This window comes from Eutrema salsugineum, unplaced genomic scaffold, assembly GCF_000478725.1.
Source record: "Eutrema salsugineum unplaced genomic scaffold, Eutsalg1_0 scaffold_2, whole genome shotgun sequence".
In the NCBI taxonomy this organism is placed as follows: domain Eukaryota; kingdom Viridiplantae; phylum Streptophyta; class Magnoliopsida; order Brassicales; family Brassicaceae; genus Eutrema; species Eutrema salsugineum.
In genome coordinates this window covers 1,887,744-1,912,078 of record NW_006256829.1, presented here as the reverse complement: position 1 = coordinate 1,912,078, position 24,335 = coordinate 1,887,744, and the positions used below count along the sequence as shown (strand labels likewise).

Sequence of the window (24,335 nt, the reverse complement as noted above, 5' to 3'; positions counted from 1 at the left end):
TATAAATTCCAGTACATTCTTCTGACCTAAAAAAAAAACATTGCGTCTCGAAAACCCTAGCAGTCGCGCCGCTGAATTTCTCCATGGATGAATCCGCCATCAACGTACGTAATGTTCTTTTTATCCATATTGGCTTTCTTCCTTTGTTGTTGTTCTTCATATTCACACTTTGTAGTACACTTCTGTTTTCTCTATTGATGGATTCTTCACAACTTTTCACTTGGTTAAAGAAAAAAAGTAAAAATACCTCAAGTGGTAGAGTTTCTGATGAGATCTCTTGTACCTTAGGGGATACAATCGCTGGAATTGAACGGTAGTGATGCAGCCATTCCAGAAAGCCGAAGATTTCGGTAAAAAAAAAATAAATAAATAAATTTTTGTCGTGAGATTTGTATCGACATAAGATTCGTTCTTGTCATGTTGATATAATATAATAATAATATCATAGGTACAATCAAAATTATTTATGTTTGCAGTTGCGCTAGGATTTGCGTTGAGGGATATGACACTTTGCTTCCCCGCGATGATGTGGATACCGCTTTGAGAAAACATTTCGCTTCATGTGGAGAGATCGCACATGTTTCCATTCGTAGAAACGCTGGATCCGATCTATCCAAATCTACTTATCTCAACAGATATGCTATGATCTATATTGTGGGAGAAGACGCAGAAGAGAAGGCGTTGGCACTTAGTGGAAGTGACGTGGGAGGATGGACTGTACTAGTTGATAGTGCTTCACCCTATCCCAAAGATATGAGTGATGATGAATTGGCTGTTATAAGAGCCGAAGACCGTTATGAAGGAATGTGTGGCGCTAGGATTGTCGTTAGGGGTTATGACGATTTGCTGGATGCGGATGAACTTATGAGCACGTTGAGAAAACATTTCGCTTCATGTGGAGAGGTCGCACATATAACCCTTGAAACCGATGAATTCACGGCTACTCTCTGTAGATATTGTTATATGTATATTGTGGGAGATGGCGCTGAAGACAAGGCAGTGGCACTTAGTGGAACGGACGTGGGAGGATGGACTGTGGTTACTTGGTCTGACCCGATTCCCAAAGTTCTCACTGCTGATGAATTGGCTGCTCAAAGAGCCAAAGAACGCTATGAAGCATCCCGGTAACTATCTATATTTTCGTTTAAAGATTTTTTACTTTTTTTTTTTTTATTGGTGTTGAGAATATTAATTATCACCTTAAAAATATTATTGCACTAGCTCCCTGATTGGAGTTAGGGGACATGACACCTCGCTTCCCGAGGATGATATTAAGAGAGCCATGACTGATCATTTCGCTTTATGTGGTGACATCTCCGATGTCTATGTATTTGAGAGGTTTGTGGCTTCTTCCTAGCTCCAATTTGTGTCAGTCAGTTGTGGGATTTTTCTTTAATGCTACACTAAAGACCTATCTTTGTTGATATATTTTTTTTTTTTCCCCAGCTATGCTGTCGTTATTGTAATGGGAGAAGGCGCAAAGGAGAAGGCTCTGGCACTTAATGGAAGTGAATTGGGAGGACGCACGCTAGTTGTTAAGTCTGCTTACAACCCCAACCCAGACAAGAGACCCCGCATCTCTTCCTTCCCCAGGTACATAAAATTTTGTGTCTTGATTCTTGATCCTTGTAATACAAAAGTAAAAAAGTTTTCTCATGAATTTCATGGTTTATTTTAGCTCGTGATGTTGCTAAGAAGGAATATGAAAAGGCGAGGGAAGCTGAGTTTGCTAGGATATTGAAGAAGAAGCCGGCGACTAAGTAGTTGTTGAATTAGGATACTACAATACTTTTCTGTGAATCAAGTGTTTTAAAAAAAACTTGTTATGCTTTTGTCTGGATGTTAATAATGATCGTTTGCTTGGTAAAAAAACTTGTTATGCTTTTGTCTGATTCATGAGGCATTGATCCAAGTATCAAAAATCCGGAATCTTCTGCTACCCCATTGATCCATTTTGTTTCTGTAGAATGAGAACAAGCAACATTGCACCCATGGAGGATTTCTTGGCACTTCCTCCATCTCCTCACCTCCCAACAATTTCTTCAGCTTCTTGGCCAGAGCCTCTTCATCAGATGGGTCACACCCAAAAAACTTGTCCTGTCAATGAAAATTGCGGATACAAAATATTAGACAGTCCCTTGAAGGAATCCTCGGAACATAACAGTGATTAGTATTTTACCCCTTCATCGGCATATAGAGAAGCCTTGATTCTGGCGGTTGCATCCTCTAGTATTGCTAGCAACTTGAACTTTCCGTTGACATCGTGGAAGTTTCTAACATCTCGGGGACGCACTTGTACGAACCGGACAACACACCTGAATTTAGCAGTCACCTGCATTAGCAGAACTAAACATCAGTTTTAGAAAGTCTTCATGAGTCTTGTTCTACAAATTAGATTAAATGATAGCTTATGAGATACAATACATTGCGATAGGTGAGGATGTCCATCAGAGTAACAAACGGAGCATCCTCATGGGCAACCCCTGAAAAGGATTAAGCCACTAATATATCAGCAAGTAATTTTCAACATTATGCCAAATGTGATTAAAAGTCTATGAGTTTATTATATAACCTGTAATTCCTGAGTGCGAAGGACTAATGCAGCGCGCGATGGGGTTCCATCTCGATGACAACTTCTCTCTGCACATTCTGAATTCGTAAGAAGAACAAATTGGCAATGCATGAAATCAAATCACAGGGTAAAAACAAAATGTTAAGAGAAACCTTTGAGGTATAAAGACTTGCATCTCTCTGCTAAGTATGTATTGCATCTTTGTAGAGGGAGTAAAAGTGGCGTTCCATAGTCCCATGTTTACTTGGAAGAAAAGGTTCAGAAACTTAACGTGTTGACCAGGTTGAAGGCAGTGAATGGCCTGCTTCTCACTAACTTTCTCTACTATAATCCTCAAAACGGAACCATAAGTAGGAAACTCGCGTAACACATGTGTGGGCAGCATCTCTGGTTCGACACATAACGGAAGCCTTTCTGACCTGTTATGATGTCAAATTGCAAGACCACAATGGGATCTCAAAACTAAATTTCAAAACCAAAAAAAAAAAAGCTAGAGAGCTGAATAGGGTGAAGCTTACATACTAACTTTACCACAATATTGCACGGTGGCATCTCAGTTCCATCCCAAACAAAGATGTACCACCTATCCTTATCGTCCTTGGAAATGTGAGCAATCTTCACCGGGAAACAAAGAATAAGAAACAATGGTCAAAGACATAGCAGACCATAGTCTCTACTTTGGACATTTCCACTTTCTTAAAGTTAATACAAATTAAGATGGAAGATGAAAGCAAAATCATTTTTTCCAAAACAAAAAGATCAATCTACCAGGCAAGATAGGTTTGAATATTCCCCTTCTTTGATATCTTTCAGGGGTGTGAAACAGCATGACCCTATCGAAAAACAAAAAAAAAAATGTTCAATCTTAACACGATTACAATTTACAACTTACCAAAGAGAAAGAAACCATTTGATTTCAAATTAAAAGCAACCATTAGCTAATTGAAATTTCAATGGACGATACCATACATTAACAATCCGGAGGACCAGTACACAATTCATAGGATATTAGGATGCTTAGGAAATGAAAATATTTTTGGATCAATCATGTGATTCTATAGTAATTACCATCTTCGAAATTGTAAGTTATCATCCATTCTCTCAGATTTGATAAGAAGTTCTTATCATGTTCTCTCATCTGAAACTTAGGTGACAACTGGTACGGTATAAACTCTTCATCAAGTTTTCCATTGAATAGAGCAAACGACGAAGTTGCTTCATTGCAGAGAGCGGTGATTTTCCCGTTAACTAGCACAATCTGCGTTAAAAAAAAAAAAAGTGTGTGTGTAACTGTAATCCCAGAAGAAAATTGTTTCACATTATCATCAAGAGTCATAAAGGATGTATCATCCCAAAACATCATATCAAAGGAATGGTGAATCGACCTTTACACGTGAAAGCAAAACTATATCCCCAATCGATTCAACCCGAGGAAGCGCTCGAATGGTACGAGCGATGAACTTAACAGGAAGACCAGATCCTGAATGCCATGGATCGACGATTTTCAAAGTACAGGAACAATCTGCAACAAACGAAGCTATGAAATGAGATTCCTGAACCGAAGAGATGGATTTGCAAAGGGATTTTGGCAGAAGGATCACGATACCAGAGCCAGTGTGAAAGCCTAACTCGACGATGACTCCAATGAGGTTAACATGGAGATGCAATGCCTTGAAAGCGTCTTTGATCCTCAGGAATTTGTAGTCATCCCTAATCTCCATGTCTGTGATCGTTGGGGTTTTTGCTAGAGTTTTCCGAGATTGAAGGAAACCGACAAAGGCGATGACTCGGCGCCACTCCACTGAAACTCGCTGACTCGTTAGAGGTTCGTAACTCAAATGGGTCTTAAAGGCCCAATAGTAGTAATTGTTCGAAATGCTAATTTTCTTTTCACTAATTTATAAAATGCAAGGTGTAATTTTGAAATAAAGTTTTCATTAGGGTTTTCGTTTCCTTTATTTCTTTTAACTAATTAATGTTTTTCACTCCTAATAGGCTAATAATACCCTTTCCCAATATCTTGTCCACAACTCGTCATTATTTTGCTTACATCACCGTCCATTATTTAGGTATGATTTGAAAGGAAAACACAAGAAGAAGAGGTTAGAAACCATACGAAGCACTTTTAACTCTCAAGATACTTTTTTTTTACAACTCTTAAGTTATTTATAAAGATAAAAAAAAATTGAAGAATCTTTACTCTTTGACAAAAATCTAAGTGACCAAAAATGGTATGAGTTTTCAACTTTTCATTCTAATTTTATATGCATCGTCTCCAGCTCATACAATCTTCGTGCTCATCGCGGTATCTTAACGAAAGCGACTTCGATATATTATTTTAGGGTCTTTAATCGTGTTTATTAATAGTTAACATATAAATATTGACATTATTTGTTATCTAGAATCCAACATAATTTCGACAATTATACATACCATAAGTTTAGATACATGATGATGACAAAGACAAATAAAAAGCTTAGATACGTGCCTAGCTTTCCGAACCTTATATATGTATCTTGAATACTAAATCTTCAAGACTGTAATTACATTATCGTTTTCTAATTATAATTCGAGTTCTGATGGCAAGGTGAATCTTAAGAGGACTGAAGTCTTGCAAATCAGTCTTATTTGTTTAGAAATTATTAACCGAAATTTTTTTTATGAGAATCTTTTCTGTTGAGACCATCGAAAATTTTGTAAGAGAGGAAGCTATTTTAACGTGATGATTTTTCCTTGTAGTTTTTAAAAATTAAGATAGATAGGTAACAAGAACTCTTCTTTCTCCTGTTTAATCTATTTTATTCTAATGGTTTATGTTGCTTTGGTCTTCAAGTATATGAAGCGTCTAAAGATATGGTTTAGATTATAAAAGTTTAATATGTATCAATGTATCATAAAGCGAAAAAATAACTTTAGTCAAAGGAAGCCATGTAAGGATCATCCGAATTTGTTGGATGATTGCATCAGCTTACAGCTGTTATATATTCAACACAATATATATGCCAAATAAATTGGTAGTTATATATATATATATTTTTATCTACTTATGAAACCATTCTTACTTACTTGGTTCATCAAAAGAAAGAGGAGGATGATGCGGTTAACTCGTGAATTAGCTGGATTGATTTAGTTATTTTTCAGGTTATGTGGTAGATATTACAATGTAAATAAAATGCATCTCTGTGAATTGGTCTAACACTCCGTAATTGACTAATAAAACCATGATATACTAAATAAGATGGACCTTATTTTTGCAGATCTTGGATCTCGATTTTTGTTTGATAGGATTGATATTATACTATTTTGCCTATCCATTTTATATCAATTTAAATACATAAATGATATTTATAAAACGTAGGTGTGAATATGCGGAGGGACTATTGCTTTAACGGGTGGAAGTTTGATAACGACGTGAAGAACCAAACAAGTGATTACGAGACATCTCGCAAGGCTTTAATCCATTATAGAAACAAAAATTATTTTGACGATTATATTCCAAGTAATTTTTTCTTTTATGGCGGAAGAGTGTTTTATAGTAAACATATCTCAGACGACGACGAAAAAAGTAAGAAAAATGTAGTGTTTTCTTTTAAGCAAATGAAATAACTCCTTTAGAATTAGTGATATAATTAGCGAGTACATTAAAAATAATACATACAATGATACTAATTCCAAAAATTGTGGACGGTAATAATGGAAGTTTCAAAACCGCAAACGAAGAAAAAGAAATCATAACACTTTATACTGATTTTATTATCTATTCTATACACCATTAGTAGAAAATGAACTAAATCGAAACCAAATCGGACCACTGAGACAACTAACAGTATTTTATATCCAAATCTCTAAATTCAGATTAGAAAAGTAACCTCATTCTCCTTCATGTGGTTGTCAAATCCACAACGTGTAGATTATATATTAAATATGCAATTTGCATATCTTGTTGTTTTCTAAGAAATTGTTTGATCACTGCAAAAGTAATACTTTCTAATTTCTATCGTACTATAATGGTTACTTTTACACAGACTATATATGATCTTCTAACTTGGTAGATTTTTTTGTTTGTTTGTTGTAACATTTTCTAATATAAAAATGTATATAATTTTTGGATTTCAAAATAGTAAATTTTAGGTATCTAATTCGTGCAAACACTTTGGAGCTAATGATGAGAGAACTTTTTACATGTTTAGATATAGGATTCAAAACTTCAAATCACAGCCTATACAAAGTCTGGACGGTATAAAAATTTCATATATAGCAGGTTAAAATGCTTATCATGTGTTACAAATAGTTTTTTTTTTCTGTGGTGAAAATTTTTCAATGGTTATGTAATGTTAATGATGAGAAAATATTAGATATATAGTTCAAAATTTCATATTTTATCTTTTGAAAGTTCAAAAGTTATGCTAACAATGGAAGTTATAGACAAATACCTTACACTACTAATTTTGTAAACTATAGTGTTAGATATGTACAAACGTGGTTAGACCGTTCCGATCTATAGAGCCTAACAAAGGATATATTTTTGGTGAGATAGACCCATGACAAGTTTTTTGCTCTCTTAACGAAAACTATTTGAAAAAAATGAAATAAGTGTATGAAAACTTTATCAATGAATCTAGTTCTATTGAATTAATCATACACCCCCAAAAAAACACCTAATCAGATACAAAATCTGAACAGATCTTCTAACCTGTGATAGATCTAATCTAATCCTTCCTTACAACATGAATAAAATAAAATTCGAGATCATATTCTAAATCACGGCCGTATACTGACATAAAATGACTTTTCAAAGTAATATATTAATAGAAAAAAATGTTATAACTTATTTAACAGGACTACTAAAAAAATTTATAATTCAAAAATAATTCTCGTTAGACGAAAACACAAAACAAAATAAAATATAAAAACAAAAGATGACTAAACAATTAATAAAAGGGGAAGGGCATGGGAATCGCATTTGCATTTATAGTATCCTCCTTCTCCTCTACATATATAAATACTAACACAATTCCAAAGTGTGGTCTCATTCATCATAATAATCATAAAACTTAACTTTTAAGCTCTAGAGAGAGAGAGAGAGAGAAAGAGAAAGGCAGAAAGATAGAAAGAAAAGAGAGAGAGAGAGAGATGGAAGAGACAAAATCAAGATTCAAGAGGATCTGTGTCTTCTGCGGAAGCAGTTCCGGCAAAAAACCTTCTTACCAAGAAGCTGCCATTCAATTGGGTAACGAGTTGGTACGTTCTCTCTTCTCAAACATATATATATATAGTTTACAGATACTTCATATTCAAAACTTAGGACAGATATATACACATTCTTTATCACCTTGTTGTGTCATTTGTAAGTAGAGAGCCCTTTCGCACAAAATCTATTATGACTATTTCTTTGTGAATACGCTGACTGATTGAAAAGTTTATAATAGTACTTAATATGAACTCAAAAATGAAGATTTAATTTGAGATATGAACTCAGAATCTTCTTTGAAACATTGGTATTATGGGTTTTTATTGTGTGTTGCAACGAACAATGATGAATCTACCAAACGTGTGGATGCTGATTTCTTTTTTTTGTTTGGGTTGAAATCGAATTTGTGACAAGTTTTATTGTTATTGGCATGAAAGAAAGATGAGAAAATAGTAACTTCTACTATTCTTAGCTGTAACCCGCCTGTCACTCGAGCAGCACTCTTGCATGATCTATTTTATTTATTTATTGTTATTTATTTTCCAGTAATTTACATTATTTCACACACATATATAACTTGTTTTTCCATTACTCTGAGGTTTCCTATGTTTTTTTCTTAAACCTAAACTCAAGTTTCCAAGTATAATGAGTGATTTTGTTTACGGGAAAGATAAATAATATGACAGTTTTTATTGCCTCGAGGGGCGAAAAAAAACCCAAAAATTGTTCGTTGGAAGAATAATGACACTATGTACAAAGCGTGTGTTGTGGGGTGTACTTTTTCAACAACACAAAATATTTAAAAATTAATAATAATAATTAGAACCCCCTTGTAATAAATATTTGTGATTGATCTGTAGGTAATAATAATAGTATTAATAGGATGGTGACCATTGAAATTAGGATTGATGATGATGAGCTATTTTCCCCTATTTTCTTAATTGAGATTTGATATTTGATGTGGTTGCTTCTTTTTGGGGTCGATTATGGATATGGGTTTGCGACACGTGTTCATTTTTCATCATGAAAACTCTGTTATCATAAATAAATGCGTGTAATATTATTATTGTAATCGATTATAATCAATTAAAGAAATTATGGTGGGAATGTGGTTGAAGGTGGAGAGAAGGATTGATTTGGTATACGGAGGTGGCAGCGTGGGGCTTATGGGTCTCGTCTCTCAGGCTGTTCATCATGGTGGTCGCCATGTTCTAGGGTTTGCTCTCTCTCTCTCTATCTCTCTCTCTCCATCCATATATATGTATAGACATTCACACATCTCTATGCATGTACACTCTCTATTCATACGATATGATGCATTTACTAGTTCCAAGTACCCCTTTACTCATCATTGTGTTTTTAAACATTTCACTGTTGATGATGACTATCTACATGATGCCTAATACTTGCTAAATTAACATTGAATTTGATAGTTGGTTAATTTTTGGTTAGAAGAGGAGCTTAGTTGAATCTGATAAGAGAGTTGAACATAACAACGACAAAAAAGGATCTGTGCATGTTTCCTTTGTCCAAAAGTGTCGCTTTGCCTTTTATAAATGATTTACTAAATGAAGCTGCATATTTTCTTGTGTGTGGTATGTTCTATGAGAGAATCCCGTTTCAATTATTTATAACCAAAATGGTCAACTTAATTTCATTATTTTCTAATTAGTTGTTAGTTCTAAACCGGTTTGTTTTGGCATTGTGATTGATTCATTATTAACCGGTATCTTCACTAATCTCTTGTAGGGTCATCCCGAAAACCTTGATGCCAAGAGAGGTATGCACCGAATAAAGCTCTATTGAATGAAATCTTTTATTTATTTATTTATTTTAGAGTCGGTATCAAATTAGTATTAAGATAAAATTGCCTTGCAATGATCTTACGTGAAATAGTGGTAGGACCAAAAGAGGAATGATTGAGACTTGGAGCGTTTTTTGGTTTCCGTCACGATGCATCTCCTTGACCAACTAATATATATTTATATGTAATACCCACATTAAAAATGACCATATAATATAAGATATATTGCGGTTTCACATTTTAGAGGCAATAATAAAGCGAAGTATATATTTTTAAAAACGGTGTTAATAATTTGCAGATAACCGGCGAGACCATCGGAGAGGTGAGAGCCGTCGCTGATATGCATCAAAGGAAAGCCGAAATGGCTCGTCAAGCGGACGCCTTCATTGCCCTTCCTGGTTCGTAATCCAATTTTTTATTTTCTATAAATTTTAGTCCAACTCGAATAGCTAAATAATTTGTATAAGAGCTGAGATATTTCGAATTAAAATTTTGGTAAACTGTTAGGTGGGTATGGTACGTTGGAAGAATTGCTGGAGGTCATTACATGGGCTCAACTTGGAATCCACCGTAAGCCGGTACGTAATCAGGGAAATTTAAGTTCTCGTTAAACATTTCAAGATTCTATAAGTAAACTCTGGAATAATATACGTACATATGATATGAGTTTGCATTATTGTTATGAGTTACGACCGGAATATGCGTGTTGAATATTTTTTCTCTTATTTAAACCTAAAGTGTTTTATAAAATATAATGTTTGGATTAATTTGACTGGACGAAGATACAAATGGTTGCATATGGTGCGTCGTAATAATCACATGGAGCAAGATTCCTTTCGGGATACTTTATTCCTCCTACACATTTTTTTGTTTCTTCCTTTACTATTCCAATTTAAAATTTGATTAAAACTGTTCACTCATTCTAAGAGCATGTAACGTAATAAACAACTATATAAGATATTTTGCATGAATATAAAAAACGATGTGTTGTCACGACGTACGACTACATAACCCCTGATTGTGAGACCGGAAGCTTCCCATGTCGTAATCTTTTTTTTTATATATAGAATTTATGATATTTGGTTTCTAACATTATTTTTGATCAATAATCTCTTTGACAGGTGGGTCTTCTTAACGTGGATGGTTACTACAACTCGCTGTTAACGTTTATCGATAAGGCCGTGGACGAAGGATTTATATCCCCAATGGCTCGTAGGATCATCGTTTCTGCACCGAACGCGAAAGAGTTGGTTCGACAACTCGAGGTATAAATAATCAAAATTGTTACATTCATAAAATATGATTTGTTTTTTTATATGATATTGTTTTGTATTGATTTTACAAAATGATGTTTGTAGGAATATGAACCGGAGTTCGATGAGATAACGTCGAAATTGGTATGGGATGAAGTGGACCGGCTCAGCTATGTACCGGGTTCGGAGGTTGCTACGTGAGGAATTAAGTGTGTACGAGGGAAGTTTTTTGGGTATAAAGCAGTGTACAGCGGAAAATGAAGTTTTTTAACATCAGAAGGAAAGGTCGGGAAGGGGACAAAAAAATGTATTGGGGTCGTTTTGTTAACATTGTTTTGTAAGGGGGGTTTAATGTGTGAAGTGGATAAAACCACGTGGGTAACTGCTAACCGCGTATAAACCAAACCCCATCATCCCCACTTGTCTTTTGTACATTTTGGTTAATGGTTAAAAAAAAAAAGCATAGGCTTATAATTATATCAAGAAATGTCAAAACGATCCTTTTCTCTTGGATATTTAAATTTTTTCTCATTATCATCTTCCCTGTCCAACCAAGTACATTTTTTAAAGAAAATGTGCAAAAAAAGATTTTACGATTTATACTCAGGATCAAAGTTAGAGAATATTCCGTGTAAACGTATAATGAGGACAACATAAAATAGTTGTCGGCTAAAGATGTGGATAATCAGCTTTTTAAGAACATTACATTAAACAAATCAATAAGAAAGTCATCTAAATCTTAACAGACCTGATCTCACATGCTTTGTTTCTAATTTAGTTTTGCAAGGTCAGATACTCTGGTAGCAGAACCAGAATTAAAGAGGATTTTCAAACAAATGTTCGTTGGCAGAAATAACAAACTCAGCTCTCTAAATATATAAGGAAAGATAAAAAATGCCTCTGCTTTTCAACAAACAATGGTTCAATACAAAAGCCTCTCTAGATAGCTGAAAAATACTCTTTGCTGAGCTTGGGGTCAGGTTTCATTGATTTCTCCCCGGGCTTCCATCCCGCGGGGCAAACTTCATCTGGGTTTTCTTGAACATACTGTAATGCCTGCAAGCCAAAATCCCCAAAATGAGTAACACGTAATGCATCTAAACAATCAACCGCAAAACAATGTCTCTCTTTCTCTCTCTCTCTCAGTCATGTGTTTGGAATGAGTTTTCTTCTTTGTTTTATTTACCTGGAGGGTTCTCATAGTCTCATCAACGCTTCGGCCAATACCGAGATTGTTGATGGTGGAATGCTGAATGACTCCTTCCTTGTCGATGATGAAAAGCCCTCTCAGTGCAATGCCCTGCGTTTATAGCAATGCTTTAGTTTAGGGTGGCTGAAAGTTCTCTTAGTCTTTAAAATCCCAAACACTCCCAAGAACACAAGTGTTGATAACTGATCAGTTTAGGGTTACCTGATCAGGGATGAGCACTCCAAACGATTTTGAAATGGATTTAGTGATATCCGAGACAAGTGGGTAGTTCAGATCACCGAGCCCTCCTGACTTCCTGTCTGTTTGGACCCACGCAAGATGCGAGAACTACATGAACATGGAGTCAAAACGTTGAACTATTTCAGAGATACTTGAATTAAGAAATGAAAGAAAGCAAGAAATAAGGTGATCAATCGGTTTTCAACCACTAGCCAAAATTCTGAGTACACTACAACTAAGTTAATTCGAATTAGGAAATGAAAGAAAGCAAGAAATAAGTGTCACTTACCACACTGTCGACTGAGACCCCTAATACTTCCGTGTTTAGCTTCTCAAATTCTTCATAACGGTCACTGAAGGCAGTAATCTCTAGAATATGCAAAAGAAAGAAAAAAACAGAAATTAGAAGACCAGAGATAAGCAGTGAGTCAAGTTGAGAGTACTTTCAGTTTCGATCTAAAGTCTAAACTTGCTGAGCAGAATACTAACTAACCTGTAGGGCAGACAAAAGTGAAGTCCAATGGGTAGAAAAACAGAATCACATACTTTTTACCGATGTACTCTGAGAGCTTCACCTGAAACCATGATACAGACATCGATAGTAACCAAATCAAGCTTTTCAACAACCAGAGTATTCCTCTACTGCATTGACCTCTTATGACACTAACTAAGTAGAAGCAGCAGAAATGGTCTAAACATGTTATATGTAACCCAAGTACCTTGATGAACTCTTGATCAAAAACTGCCTCTGCCTCAAAATCAGGCGCCTTATTACCGACCAGAGGCAAATCATCCTGAATTCACAGATAAACAAAAACAAAAAAAAAGAACTCTTTACACATTGATCATATGATTGTTAACTTCCGCCACACAAAATATGCTCTAGCTGAACTTATTTTCACTAATCAGGGCTCAAAAGATCCAAATGTGAGTCAATTCTACAAAGCTGAGAGCTTTGGAAATCATTTTTCCTCATCTTTAAACGAAAAAGTCGATCAATTTAAAACATTTCACAGCCGCAGAACTCTGAGAGTAATAGTTTTCTTCCACCAATACCCTATAATAAGCTAAGCTAACGAATTATTGCTAAATTCACACTGGATAAGAAAACAGAGCAAATACGAGAAATGGAATTGGAGGTCACTTACGATATGGGCCTTGACGGCGAAGTTACGGCGAGAAGCAGAGCGGGTGCAGGTTATGGAATCGAGACGGAAGCAGAGAGAAGAGGATGATGCGGAGGAAGAGGGTAGAGTTCGGAGGAAAGATGATGCGGTGGGAGAGAAAAAGGAAGACTTGGAAGGAAGAACCCTACAAGATGAGATGAGTGTGGTAGAAGACGCTAAAGACGCCATGGACAGGAGGACTCTGTTCTCGTCTCTCTTCTCTCTCTTCTCTCTTCGTGTGACTGGTTTACACACTTATTCTAAAAAAGGGGTCTTGTGATGTTTGAGTGTGTGAGGTGGAGAACTGTGAGAAGGTGGGAGAGACGAAGCGGATAGAGAAAGAAAGTGCTGCTTCTCTAGAGTGAGAATGCGGAAATTCGATGAAACAAAAACGACATCGTGTCGAGGCAGTGAGTGTGGACTGCGTCCGGATCTTTTCTTTTTCTTATTGTTAAGGGCCCACTGGGCCTAAACTACTTGCCCACTATAGTGTATATATATCCATTCATCTTGTGGCTATATCAAGCACCCATTGGTAATGCTATATGCCTTGAAGAATGTAATGAGTCAAACGATAGGACTTTGTCGTGGTTTATTAAAAGAAGAAGAGATGTATATAGACACATTTTGTTAGTACCTTTTTTGATATTAATATATTTTGTTAATATTAGAATATACACAATATCAATTAGGATATCAATTATCCATGGAAATCTAAAGAATCTCAAAGATAATGAGTATATAACTTATTGATATTGTGTATATAATCTAATAACTACTTGTTGAGTTAATTGCGTTTGGAGCATACTTTAATAATGGAATCAAAATATTTTTGTTTTCATTTACATTACTCAAATATATTACTAAGAAAGGGATTACCACAAAATTTTGATTCTCTTTGGTTGGTTGGCCTCGGAATATATCTCATCTAGTCTCCTGTTTATTTATAAATTTTGCATTTATCAGCAAAAATACTACTTGGATGGTATCTAGCACACTGAAGAAACTCACATAAAAAATAGAATAATCGAAAAAAAGTATAAAGAAGTAAACAGTTATTTTACTTTGTAATTTGTCTTTCTTCCAACCAAAATTATTGAGAAAAATACAAATTAAAATAAAAAGTTTCTCGATTATACGCAAAGATAGTGACAACAGTCCATATTATAGACCTCAATAATTGGTCATCAATACTTAACCCAATCAGCCACAAACCTTCACAGAAAAACAACAAAACAAGAGGAAGAAGACTATGGAGATTCCGCCGTCAACATCCCCGGCGACTCCGCTCCGCCGTAGAAACTCCATATCAACGACAACGGCTGTGATAACCTCCGATATTCCTTTCGCGATCGATTCGTCGTCTCCTTCGTCGTTCGATTTTGAGCTCATCTCCCTTAAACCATCCTCCTTCGTAGCCTACACATCCCTCAGAGATATCCTCTCATCTCCGAGCAACTCCTCCGTTAACTTACCGCCGATTAACGGTAGCAGCTCTCCCGTCGTATCCACCGTCGGAGATATCTCAATTCGCAACCCTCTCGTTAAGCAAGCCGCTTGGTCTTATCTACAGCCAACGGCGCTTACTTCATCGGAGAACTCGCCTGGCTCTCAGTTCCTCCGCCGCATATGGCTCCACTTCTCCGCCGGAATCCAGTTCCTGAGACGTATGTTTGGCTGGATTTTCCAATCTATTCCCCTGATTGTGAAATAACTCCAACAAAAGCTTGGTTTGGGGTCAATTATCAATTTTTATCAGCGAGAAATTGCATAAATACTTTGGGTTTCAGGAATTGAACACAACTGTTTGTATACAATAAAGTGTTACGAGCATCAAAAGATATTCAAGGAAAGATTTTTGGTTTCTGAATTCTTCAAAATCTCTCTTTTCTTTTTTGTTTATTCGTCAAATTTCATCGTCGTCCACAAGCTGCTTATAGTGATTGTCATGTCCAACTCGGGTTTGGCGCTAGAGATCCCAGTTTCCCTGACCAGACGGTTAAAACCGGTTATTGTGATTGTCGTGAGAGTGGCTACACCTACTCGCACTTGGTAATTCAGTCCTTCTGCGACAGCTAACGGAGGAACATAAACGAAGTTGCTGTTTGTTGTCTCTCTTTTGACTTTGATCGGTCATTTTTCTGCAGAACGGCAAGTGAATGGACTTGGTACTGTACTACTGCAGTAAAGCTTCTGGCTTTCATGAAATGGGAATGAGATTTCAATGTGTTTGTGTTTCGTACCTTATAGATAGCGAAATGTTGTTGTACATGCCTGAAGATTTGTAGAGTCCAGTGATAGCCACATTTTACTAATTGAACAATTACAGAACGTCCTCTAATCTTCAAAACCGAAATCCCCTGATCGATGTCTGATTCATGCCTTGATATGTAAGGGCATAGTAGCTTCTCGTAGACATAGCTAATTCCCTGTCAGAAACCAAAAGGATAAGTTTTGGATTTGTGAATGAATGAATGAATGAATGAATGAATGAATGTTCATGAGATTTTCTCGCATGGAGTAGTACCTGTGATTTCGGGTACCATAAGTATATGAAAATAGCGATTTTGATCTCGGCATAGAGAGGTAACCTGCAAGATTGAATCAAAACCAATTCAGAAGTATTTTGACTGAGATTTATAGTTAATAGTTCATACTCACCACGATACAACGATGTCTCCTATCCTTTCGAAAACTGTAAGGAGACCCAACAAGATCCTGCAAAATCGAATCGGATTTTTTGATAAGATGGTGTAATGGGGAATAAGATTCCTTATCCAAAAAGAAAAAAGAAAGAATCTTTTCTAACTAACAAGTGGTAAGCTTTACCAATACTTGCACCAGTATCTAAGTTCTTGGATCTCAGGCTTTTTCTTTTCCACGCTTTTGTAGCATCCATATGCTGGGTACGCGTAACCCACAAGCAATCTGTAAATTTCCGAAAAAAACAAAGCTAAGAGAGGGGACGAAAATGCCAAATGTTACTGGATTTAAGGAAGAGGATCTTAACATTAGGATTCTTGTGATGAGATCTCCCAGCATCTTCTTTCGGGCTAGAATCTTGATTCAAATCCGAAACCAGGACGAAATGGTTTGTTCAGAGCACAAGCAACTGCAATTGATAAGTAGAAACCAAAGTAGGTTTCTGCGATTCAGGAAAAATGTAAACGAGCGAGAGAGAGAGAAAGGAAATCAGTGGAGTTCAAATGAAACAACTAAATGAAAAGGGAGAAGAGAAGAGACGCAAAGGGTAGTTTAAGTTTGCTTGAAAAAGACGCTTCCTTTTATCCCTATTTTATATTTAAAACGTTGCATTTCTTGGAATGTCCCTTTATTTTCTGCCAAAACCCTTGTAACCGTTTCGGGTCAAACTCCACCCGAATGACTTTTAATAATTGGTTTGTATTTTGTGCGGTACTAAAAATATATTGATAAAGGAATTGATTCGGATATTGTTGAAGACAAAAAGAAAATGGGCCACTCACTAGAATAGGCCTAACTAAAGTCTAGTCTGCCTGCATCCTTAAAACTTAAAAGCTTTGAATATTTGAAATGGATGTTAGGTGCTACAAGATCACTCATTAAAGAATATGAAGATTCACTTGATGTAAGAACGATATCGCAGATTAGTCTTGATGCAAACATTTCAAGGACATTTAGCTAGAGGATCGTAGATTGTTATTTTCTGTCTTGCTCACCGATGACACCATAATTGATTCTTCTGCTCCTTTGACAATCCCCAAAGGGTATACTGGCTGTCAAGATAGATAGGTACAACTATTGCAGTTGGGGGCCAAGATGTTGAAACTTCATTAGCTAGAGCTATTACAACTAATATTGTGGATGTTAGACTTCATCAACATCCTCCATGATTAAAGTCTGAAAATTGGTAGAGACTAGAAAAATTGGAGTTAGTTACTAATTAATCATTTCACTTAAGTTTTTTTATATATTGTGGGGCAAACACTTAGCGTATTCGTTTATTTTATTTTTTGGTGCAAACTCTTAGCATAAGTTAGAATTGTTAATCATAAGGTTGTTTGTTTATTTATTTTTTTCATTTGCAGTTCATAATCTATGCGAGCCGAAAACGAGGACATCTACATTTAGTATTTTATCTGCAACATGTGAGGTTAACTAACTTACAGAATATATATAATTATATTCATCATTAATTCAGTTCATCCATTTTCATGATTTAATTATAATACAAGAAATTAATATCAACAATTCAAGTTTAATTTCTGACAGCATTTCTCCCCATGTAAATTGATATGAAAGATGGCAGTGAAACTTAAGAAAGTATATAGAGAAGATACAAAGAAAAGTATTGAAGCTTAAATGTGTACTGGACTCACAATAAAGAACAGCCACATAAGATTTCAACTACTCAAGTTTAAATGCATTTATAGCAATAACTAAATAACTAATTACAAAAAAATATCGAAATTAAAAGTATGACATACATCCCTCTTTAAAGCTTGGTCAAATTTTTTAAGGGGGGATTTATTTTTATTTTTTGTGTGATGCTAGTGGCGAAGATGTTAAGGATCATCTTTTAGAACAATACCTGATAGCTAAAGGCTTAGTCATTGGGCAACATCCGGAGCTCTCATGAATATAGTATAAAACGTACGTTAACGTTCTGCATGTTTTACCACTAAAAGTGAATATAAACTCCATGAATAATACGTTTAATATCGGCGCTAAGTGGATCCTAATACTTTGGCCAAAAAAGAAAAGTGGATCCTAATACCTCATTATTTGTTAGATATACATATACGTCTGTGACTAGTCCTAATAGGCTATAGCCTATAATATATAAATATGCAATTTTCTGAAAGGACACATTTTAAATATCCGGCCATTAGTTCAAATTTCCAATTATACTGGCACAAGTTTAACATCAAAATGATTAAAACTCTTTTTTCTGAATGAAAAATCTAAACCCTAAATTGAAAAAGGAAAATCTAATCATAATATTAATAAAAAAAAAACAGAGATCTAAACATAATGTATTATTTTAAAAAATTATCTAAAAGAAACATGTTGTTACACAATAATTTATGTTACTTTTGGGAGTTTTTAATTTAGTGTGCTAATTTTGGAAATATGCTATTTTATTTTATGATACTTCTCTATATATATAACATTCGTGGACATCGAGTGGTGTGGACTATAAGGCTATATCGTTCGTGGACTTAAGTGGACTGACAATGGAAAGATACATATCCAAATAATACACTAGTTAATAAGTAGATTATATATGTATCTTTATTATATATCTCTCGAGAGTCGGAGAGCCTATAACTGGTTAAGCTAAATATATTCACAAGACATATTTGTCAATTTCAAAAGTAGGGATGGATTTTGCATGTTTTCTTTGTGTTTGTGAACGTGCAATTGCATGCGAGAATAAGTACGTTTCTAATAGCTTTGCGTCGTGAAATTTGTTGACCAAAATACCTCTTGGTCCTCAAATATCTTTGGTGGGCCTCTTGTTTGCGAATGGGCCCACACCAAATCTACTGTTTCACTCTGTCTCTATTTCATCACTCACATGTCTCCTCGTCATCATGAAATTCACATACACTTCTGTAATATACGACATGATAATATGATTAGATGACCTATTAACGTAGACTACATGGAACTAGTAGTTTTAACGAGAACCGTTCACATATCAATTCTCTAATTCCCTCTTCTTATTAATCGAGGAAAGTTTTCAAGTGAACCGTAAATAAATTTTGATGGCGAAAAAAATAGAGAAATTTTACTTTTTGTGGTGGGGCAAAGGAATTTTTTGTTTCCTCACTTTTTTACAGGAATCATACATTTAAGGGGTAATTTAAACGTAACCGCTGTCTAACAACTTTTTTTCTGGCAGACCCATAGATTTTTTTTTTAATATTGTTATAATTAACAGGTTGATTTTACGAATAATTTCTTCCTCAACGGCAGAGCTCTCCTAACAACTCTCTTTAGAAATGTTACACGTAAAGGAACAAAGAAATCTCCACACTTTGGTTTATGTCAATTCTAATAACCTAAATGAAGTTAATAGCATCTAACTAGTTTGGTTCTATGTGGGGTTATAAATTATAAACTCTATGGAAGTAGAATGTTAATCAAAGGATCCGCATAATTGAGAGAAAAGGAGAGGTAGGAAGCAGGAATTGAATAAGGGAACATGGAGCTTTGAAAGATGAGATTGCTAAAATTGGAAAGCGGCAACAGAAAGGTGGCATTTAGTGAATGATAAGAAGAGAAATGGAGTTCTTTAAAAGACATGGCAAGTAGTGTAATGACGAAGAAAAAATAAAGAAAATAACAAGAGAGAAACAAAAATAAAATTCGTAGCATCATCATGATCATGATAATAATAATTATTTCTTTCTTTCTTTCTTTGAAGAGGTGAGCGAGAAGAGAGCAATGAAGGTGGAATTAAATTCGTATTTATAATCTGACGTAACGCTCATTACAATTCTCAACTGTCTCAATTACTATTGCATTTATATTTTGGTTTTAATGATCTCTAAATCTTAACATTTTGAACAGCTGTTATCAAAAATATATATATAAATCGTAGCACCCTCCTCTGTTTTTTATTTATTTTAATTTAAATGCTCTGAACTACTTTCCTCTTCGATTTTAACCAGTTTTCATCTTTTCACTTTTTTTGTACTTCTTCGTCGGCAGAATTATCTTTTTTTTTTTTTTAATATAGATTTTAGAATCATAGTACCATTTGTCTATTTCGCTTAGAAGCAGTTTATTCAACTACGTGTAGCTATTACACAAACAAAAAGATTATATAATTATCACTTGTTTCTCTGATATATTTTTTTTTGTTTTTCTTTCTTTTTTTTTTGCCATTTGCAAACTCGTGTTCCAGATTTGTCTGCTCTTGCCTTTAATCAACCCAATGCTCAGGACGAAATCTTGTTATGGATTCTTTTGCAGGAAAGGAAAAAAATCAGTTTTTAGGCCTATGATTAGGCTACAAAGTCTGGAGACTTTTTGAATGAGCAGAGATCTATCTCGAGTTAACATGAAAATTATATAAAAAAAAAAATATATATATATATATATATATATAAAAGTAATTAAAAAAACAGAGGAATTTCGGGTTTGTGTGTATGAGTTTGTGGGGTCAAAGTAACCCATGTGGGACCAATACCAAGTTCTTGTCTGATCTCTAACCATTTGATTTTACCATTCTTTCATTCTCTCTTCCGAACTGCTTTTTCAACAAGTACAAGGAATCTAAAATAGTTTTCTCTTGAGCTTTTCTGGGGATCAGGATCAAGCTACATCTTTCACAAGTCAATTTTGATCTTACTTTTCGTGATGTGTAAGCAATCTGTCCGCTACGCTAAGAATGTCTACTTTTGTCATAGTCTTACACACAAAACGTCTAAAACTCTTACACATCCACGAAACAGAGTATCAGAATAAATCAGAGATGCTTACTTTTACACATGCCCGAGAAACAGAGTATCGAAAACAGAGTATCTCAAAAGTTTCGGAGCCTACGTTTAGATCATCGATACCGTATTACCGTTAGTAAGGGTTACCAGAAATTCGATGGATAAGATGATTTATAAGAACGCGGGAGTAAAAACACGAAGACAATGACACATGTTTTCACATACATATATTTATAAATTCTTCTTCCATTAGAGGACCCAAATGGTAGAAAAATGCTAATTAGGAAGAAAAGAAAATAAAAAGAAAAAGAAAAGTTAGTGCTATTCGCGCTCCACCCTTTATAAAGTTGAAAATTTATGAGTAGGGAAACCCTAATTTCATCTCCTACATTTCTTCTCCGGGTTTTTAAAAGTGGAGCGTGATTAGCACTACTCTCATAACCAACAGCTACATTCGCAGAAAAAGGGAAAAATAAATAAATAGAAAACTTGACATAAAAAAGAGAGAGAGAGAGGATTTTCGGATTTTTTTTTTGTTTTACTGGTCCTTCAGTTCCTACGAGTCTTGCGACCAGTGGAAGCAGCGGCTGGGGCGTTTGCGTTGGCGTTTGAGGCGTTTTCATGGAGGAAATCAAGAAGAACGGTGCTTTTGCATTTAGGGCATTTAGGGTCGTCTTCTGAGAGCATAACGTACATGAGACAACGAGGACATCCGACAAGAACCATCGAGGTTGTCTCTGGACTTGTCGAGTATCTCACAGATGGCTCGTCCTGGTTCATCTCCGAAGAGACGCACGAGCTTGGCGGTGAGATCGGCGACGTCGTTGCAGAGCGGCTTGGAGATCGAACCATCCTCCTCTGGCTTGACGTAGGCGGCGAAAGATTCAGCTTCAGCTCAAGCTTTGGACTTCTTCGACTCATCTTCTGTACGTTGAATTGGATTAGAACTGGTTCAGACAAGAAGAGATTAAGTGAAAGTGAGTTTGGTCAGAGAAAAAAAAATACCTCGAAACGTGCGGACGAGGAGGAGGGTTTCTTGTGATCTCAAAGACTTTTCGTACTTCAATCACAAAGACTAACTGGTGGTTGGATTGCTTCAAGCTTAGGTCTTTATATACAAGAAAGAACACAGAGAGAAAACTAAAGGGAGAGAGATAGATTTTTCATTAAGGCTTGGTTTAATTATGAGTAAGAGAGAGAGAGAGAATCATAAAGATTGAATTGAAGTATACTAGATGATATCAGATGGTTAATTGCTTTAATTTTGCCTCAAGAGTATCGAATTTTAATTACTTTTCAACTTCAAACCAGTAATTGTTTTTTAAAATATGTTTTTCATAAATACACAATAAAATTCTGTAGATATTTGCAGGAATCCAATTCATTGCTTATTAAATAGAGGAGGAAAAGAACAAGAGAAGTGTTTAATGGCTAATACACAGAAATCAAATTAAATACTCAACAGACTACCATTATTTATTTTATTTTTCTTCATAGGAGTTAATATATGGAACCAAGCAATTAAATGGCAACCAACTTGAATTAGATGTTTACAATAAAAATTGAAAAGAAAAAAAAATCATAATTTCGCAAGTAAAAAATGTACAGTCAAATAAATTTAATTGAAATTAAAGAAACGCAAACAAAATTAAATGGCAACACACCAGAATTGGTACAGAGAACCCAAATACAGGCAAATATATAAAATGAACCACCTCCTGGCCTTAGTTTTATTAAAAGTTTTATGAGAGGGAGACAAAAGAATAAATTTTTCAATTCCAAAACTACCCATAAGTATTTTATAAAATTTCAAATCTGCATGTTGAAATTTTGGGGACAATGAAAAATTGAGGATGATATGAGAGTTGAGAGTAAGTAATAAACCCCATGAAGCAGTTCAAATGGGACCAATGTTTGGTGGTCAAATTTCGTAGTTGTTTATGAAAAACCAGTTATGTGGGTGGATCTAAAGCTCTCAATTATGTCTACTTGTTAGATATCCAGGAAGTCATTTGAAGTTTTAACCTTAACTATTTATGAACAACTCAAACCTATATATATATATATATATATATATAGTTTGAAGAAGTTCTAAAGTTTTTAATGAACTTTTAAAATGTGTTGTGCTACTGTTCTCAGTCTCTAGATGATAGATGGTTATTGTCTTGGGCTGTTTATTAAAGGGAAATAAGATTTGATAACCATATATAACGTATATTACTGTAATAATTAAGTCAATGATCATAAAATATCATGCATGAATCACGTCAATGAACATTACACCTATAAATTATTAAATAATTAGAGAAAAAACTTGGAAAAAAAATTCAGAAATAACCAATAACAAATTGGTTGACGTGTTATCGCATGAAAAGATTGTTTGGTTGTAAAAAAACAACCTGATGAGAATCAAGGGTGAAGAATAACCTAGGCTTATCGTCATAATAACTTCGTGCCAACTTGGTTGCCTGCTTCAGCCAAATGCAAAAGCGCCATAACGGCAAACACTATATATTTCCAGATATATCTAATTTTTATTCTTTTCTCTACGTATGTATATTAATTATACTAATGAATATACTGATATATGAATATACTTTTAAAAATAAGTAAACTATTGAATTATGATTTATATAGATGTTGCATAATTTTACATAACACATACTATGTATATGTAAAACAATATAGGTGTTACAATAACGAGGTGTCCTAATATTTCTTGTTCTTGTTAATTATTTGAATTAATCATACATTAATTAGCCTAATATTGACATTTCTAACTGAAATGCATGACATTGTAAACTAGAAGGGATCAATATGTACTTTTGGATCCACTTCTCGAACGTGTGAGGGAAGTAGTATCTGTGTTTAGGATTTGGGTGGGACCAATCCATTTTCTTTAGTCTTAGCATACTTCGTTCCTCATAAATCTACTTCTCTTTTCTTTCTTTGGTCCCATTTTCTTATCTTCTATTTTGACCCGAACCCGAAGTGATCCGACTTTAAGTAAATGACAAGAAGCTTCGAATTCGTTTCTTCCTTAGAAAGCAAGTTGCTAAGTTACTAAGTATGCATACTATTGTATATCCTAGATGAGTGAAGCAGCATGCAGTCTTAAACCTTATACGACATCATAACAAAAATGTAATAGATTACAAATATAACCATTTAATTTACATATGTAAACTCTGAAGTGAATATTATGGACCTATTTTGCTTACTCGGGATTTTATTTTAAGCAGTTTTTCAGATTTTTTTGTCTTCTTTATTTGCATCACAGAATCATTTCAATATTTTGAACGCGGGTTTTAGCACAACCACAACACTGGTACGTGTCAATGGCAGCGTTGTGGGAATGCGAACGTTGCAAAAGCTTAAGGCCAAAAACTTTTGTTTTATTTTTCCTGAAGATTGAGGTCAAAACTTTTTGAAAAAAAAGTTCGGACTTAACAATTATCCACGGCGACCTTAGAAGAAGTTGGAAACAAAA

General features: G+C 34.9%; 7 protein-coding genes across 10 annotated transcripts; 3 read left to right on the top strand and 4 right to left on the bottom strand.

Annotated features, from left to right (window-relative positions):
- The first annotated feature begins 45 nt into the window (after positions 1–45).
- Positions 46–1,859, top strand: LOC18016508 (nucleolin 2). The gene is made up of 6 exons (XM_006399039.2): positions 46–104; positions 289–350; positions 477–1,124; positions 1,222–1,338; positions 1,447–1,593; positions 1,679–1,859. The coding sequence occupies exons 1-6, from the start codon at positions 84–86 to the stop codon at positions 1,683–1,685; spliced, it is 1,002 nt and encodes a 333-aa protein (XP_006399102.2). The 5' UTR covers positions 46–83; the 3' UTR covers positions 1,686–1,859.
- LOC18016507 (protection of telomeres protein 1b) lies at positions 1,808–4,368 on the bottom strand. The gene is made up of 10 exons (XM_006399038.2): positions 4,179–4,368; positions 3,958–4,094; positions 3,641–3,830; positions 3,341–3,405; positions 3,099–3,187; positions 2,725–2,991; positions 2,573–2,640; positions 2,425–2,483; positions 2,180–2,332; positions 1,808–2,097 (listed from the first exon to the last, which is right to left on the bottom strand). Exons 1-10 carry the CDS (start codon positions 4,291–4,293, stop codon positions 1,894–1,896), a joined length of 1,347 nt encoding a protein of 448 aa, XP_006399101.1. The 5' UTR covers positions 4,294–4,368; the 3' UTR covers positions 1,808–1,893.
- Positions 4,369–7,645: 3,277 nt separating this feature from the next.
- LOC18016506 (cytokinin riboside 5'-monophosphate phosphoribohydrolase LOG7) lies at positions 7,646–11,341 on the top strand. The gene is made up of 7 exons (XM_006399037.2): positions 7,646–7,813; positions 8,882–8,979; positions 9,513–9,543; positions 9,866–9,965; positions 10,075–10,145; positions 10,689–10,832; positions 10,926–11,341. Exons 1-7 carry the CDS (start codon positions 7,706–7,708, stop codon positions 11,019–11,021), a joined length of 648 nt encoding a protein of 215 aa, XP_006399100.1. The 5' UTR covers positions 7,646–7,705; the 3' UTR covers positions 11,022–11,341.
- A 231-nt stretch (positions 11,342–11,572) lies between these two features.
- Positions 11,573–13,768, bottom strand: LOC18016505 (2-Cys peroxiredoxin BAS1-like, chloroplastic). 2 transcript variants are annotated; one of them, XM_006399036.2, is made up of 7 exons: positions 13,398–13,768; positions 12,969–13,043; positions 12,743–12,824; positions 12,539–12,618; positions 12,232–12,357; positions 12,007–12,120; positions 11,573–11,876 (listed from the first exon to the last, which is right to left on the bottom strand). In XM_006399036.2, exons 1-7 carry the CDS (start codon positions 13,602–13,604, stop codon positions 11,760–11,762), a joined length of 801 nt encoding a protein of 266 aa, XP_006399099.1. In that variant the 5' UTR covers positions 13,605–13,768; the 3' UTR covers positions 11,573–11,759. The 2 variants fall into 2 exon arrangements, with proteins under 2 accessions (XP_006399099.1, XP_024012510.1); XM_024156742.1 differs by having other exon boundaries at positions 12,743–13,043.
- Positions 13,769–14,596: 828 nt separating this feature from the next.
- LOC18016504 lies at positions 14,597–15,290 on the top strand. The gene has a single exon (XM_006399035.2). The coding sequence runs from the start codon at positions 14,668–14,670 to the stop codon at positions 15,127–15,129; it is 462 nt and encodes a 153-aa protein (XP_006399098.1). The 5' UTR covers positions 14,597–14,667; the 3' UTR covers positions 15,130–15,290.
- LOC18018150 (putative HVA22-like protein g) lies at positions 15,177–16,650 on the bottom strand. 2 transcript variants are annotated; one of them, XM_024156910.1, is made up of 6 exons: positions 16,426–16,650; positions 16,245–16,343; positions 16,077–16,133; positions 15,943–16,006; positions 15,659–15,844; positions 15,177–15,556 (listed from the first exon to the last, which is right to left on the bottom strand). In XM_024156910.1, the coding sequence occupies exons 1-6, from the start codon at positions 16,455–16,457 to the stop codon at positions 15,491–15,493; spliced, it is 504 nt and encodes a 167-aa protein (XP_024012678.1). In that variant the 5' UTR covers positions 16,458–16,650; the 3' UTR covers positions 15,177–15,490. The 2 variants fall into 2 exon arrangements, with proteins under 2 accessions (XP_024012678.1, XP_006399097.2); XM_006399034.2 differs by having other exon boundaries at positions 15,442–15,844.
- A 4,383-nt stretch (positions 16,651–21,033) lies between these two features.
- Positions 21,034–22,039, bottom strand: LOC18018149. Of its 2 annotated transcripts, none has more exons than XM_006399032.2 (2): positions 21,851–22,025; positions 21,034–21,766 (listed from the first exon to the last, which is right to left on the bottom strand). In XM_006399032.2, exon 2 carries the CDS (start codon positions 21,764–21,766, stop codon positions 21,395–21,397), a length of 372 nt encoding a protein of 123 aa, XP_006399095.1. In that variant the 5' UTR covers positions 21,851–22,025; the 3' UTR covers positions 21,034–21,394. The 2 variants fall into 2 exon arrangements, 1 of the variants encoding a protein (XP_006399095.1); XR_002899618.1 differs by having other exon boundaries at positions 21,343–21,769; positions 21,851–22,039.
- Between the last annotated feature and the right edge of the window lie 2,296 nt (positions 22,040–24,335).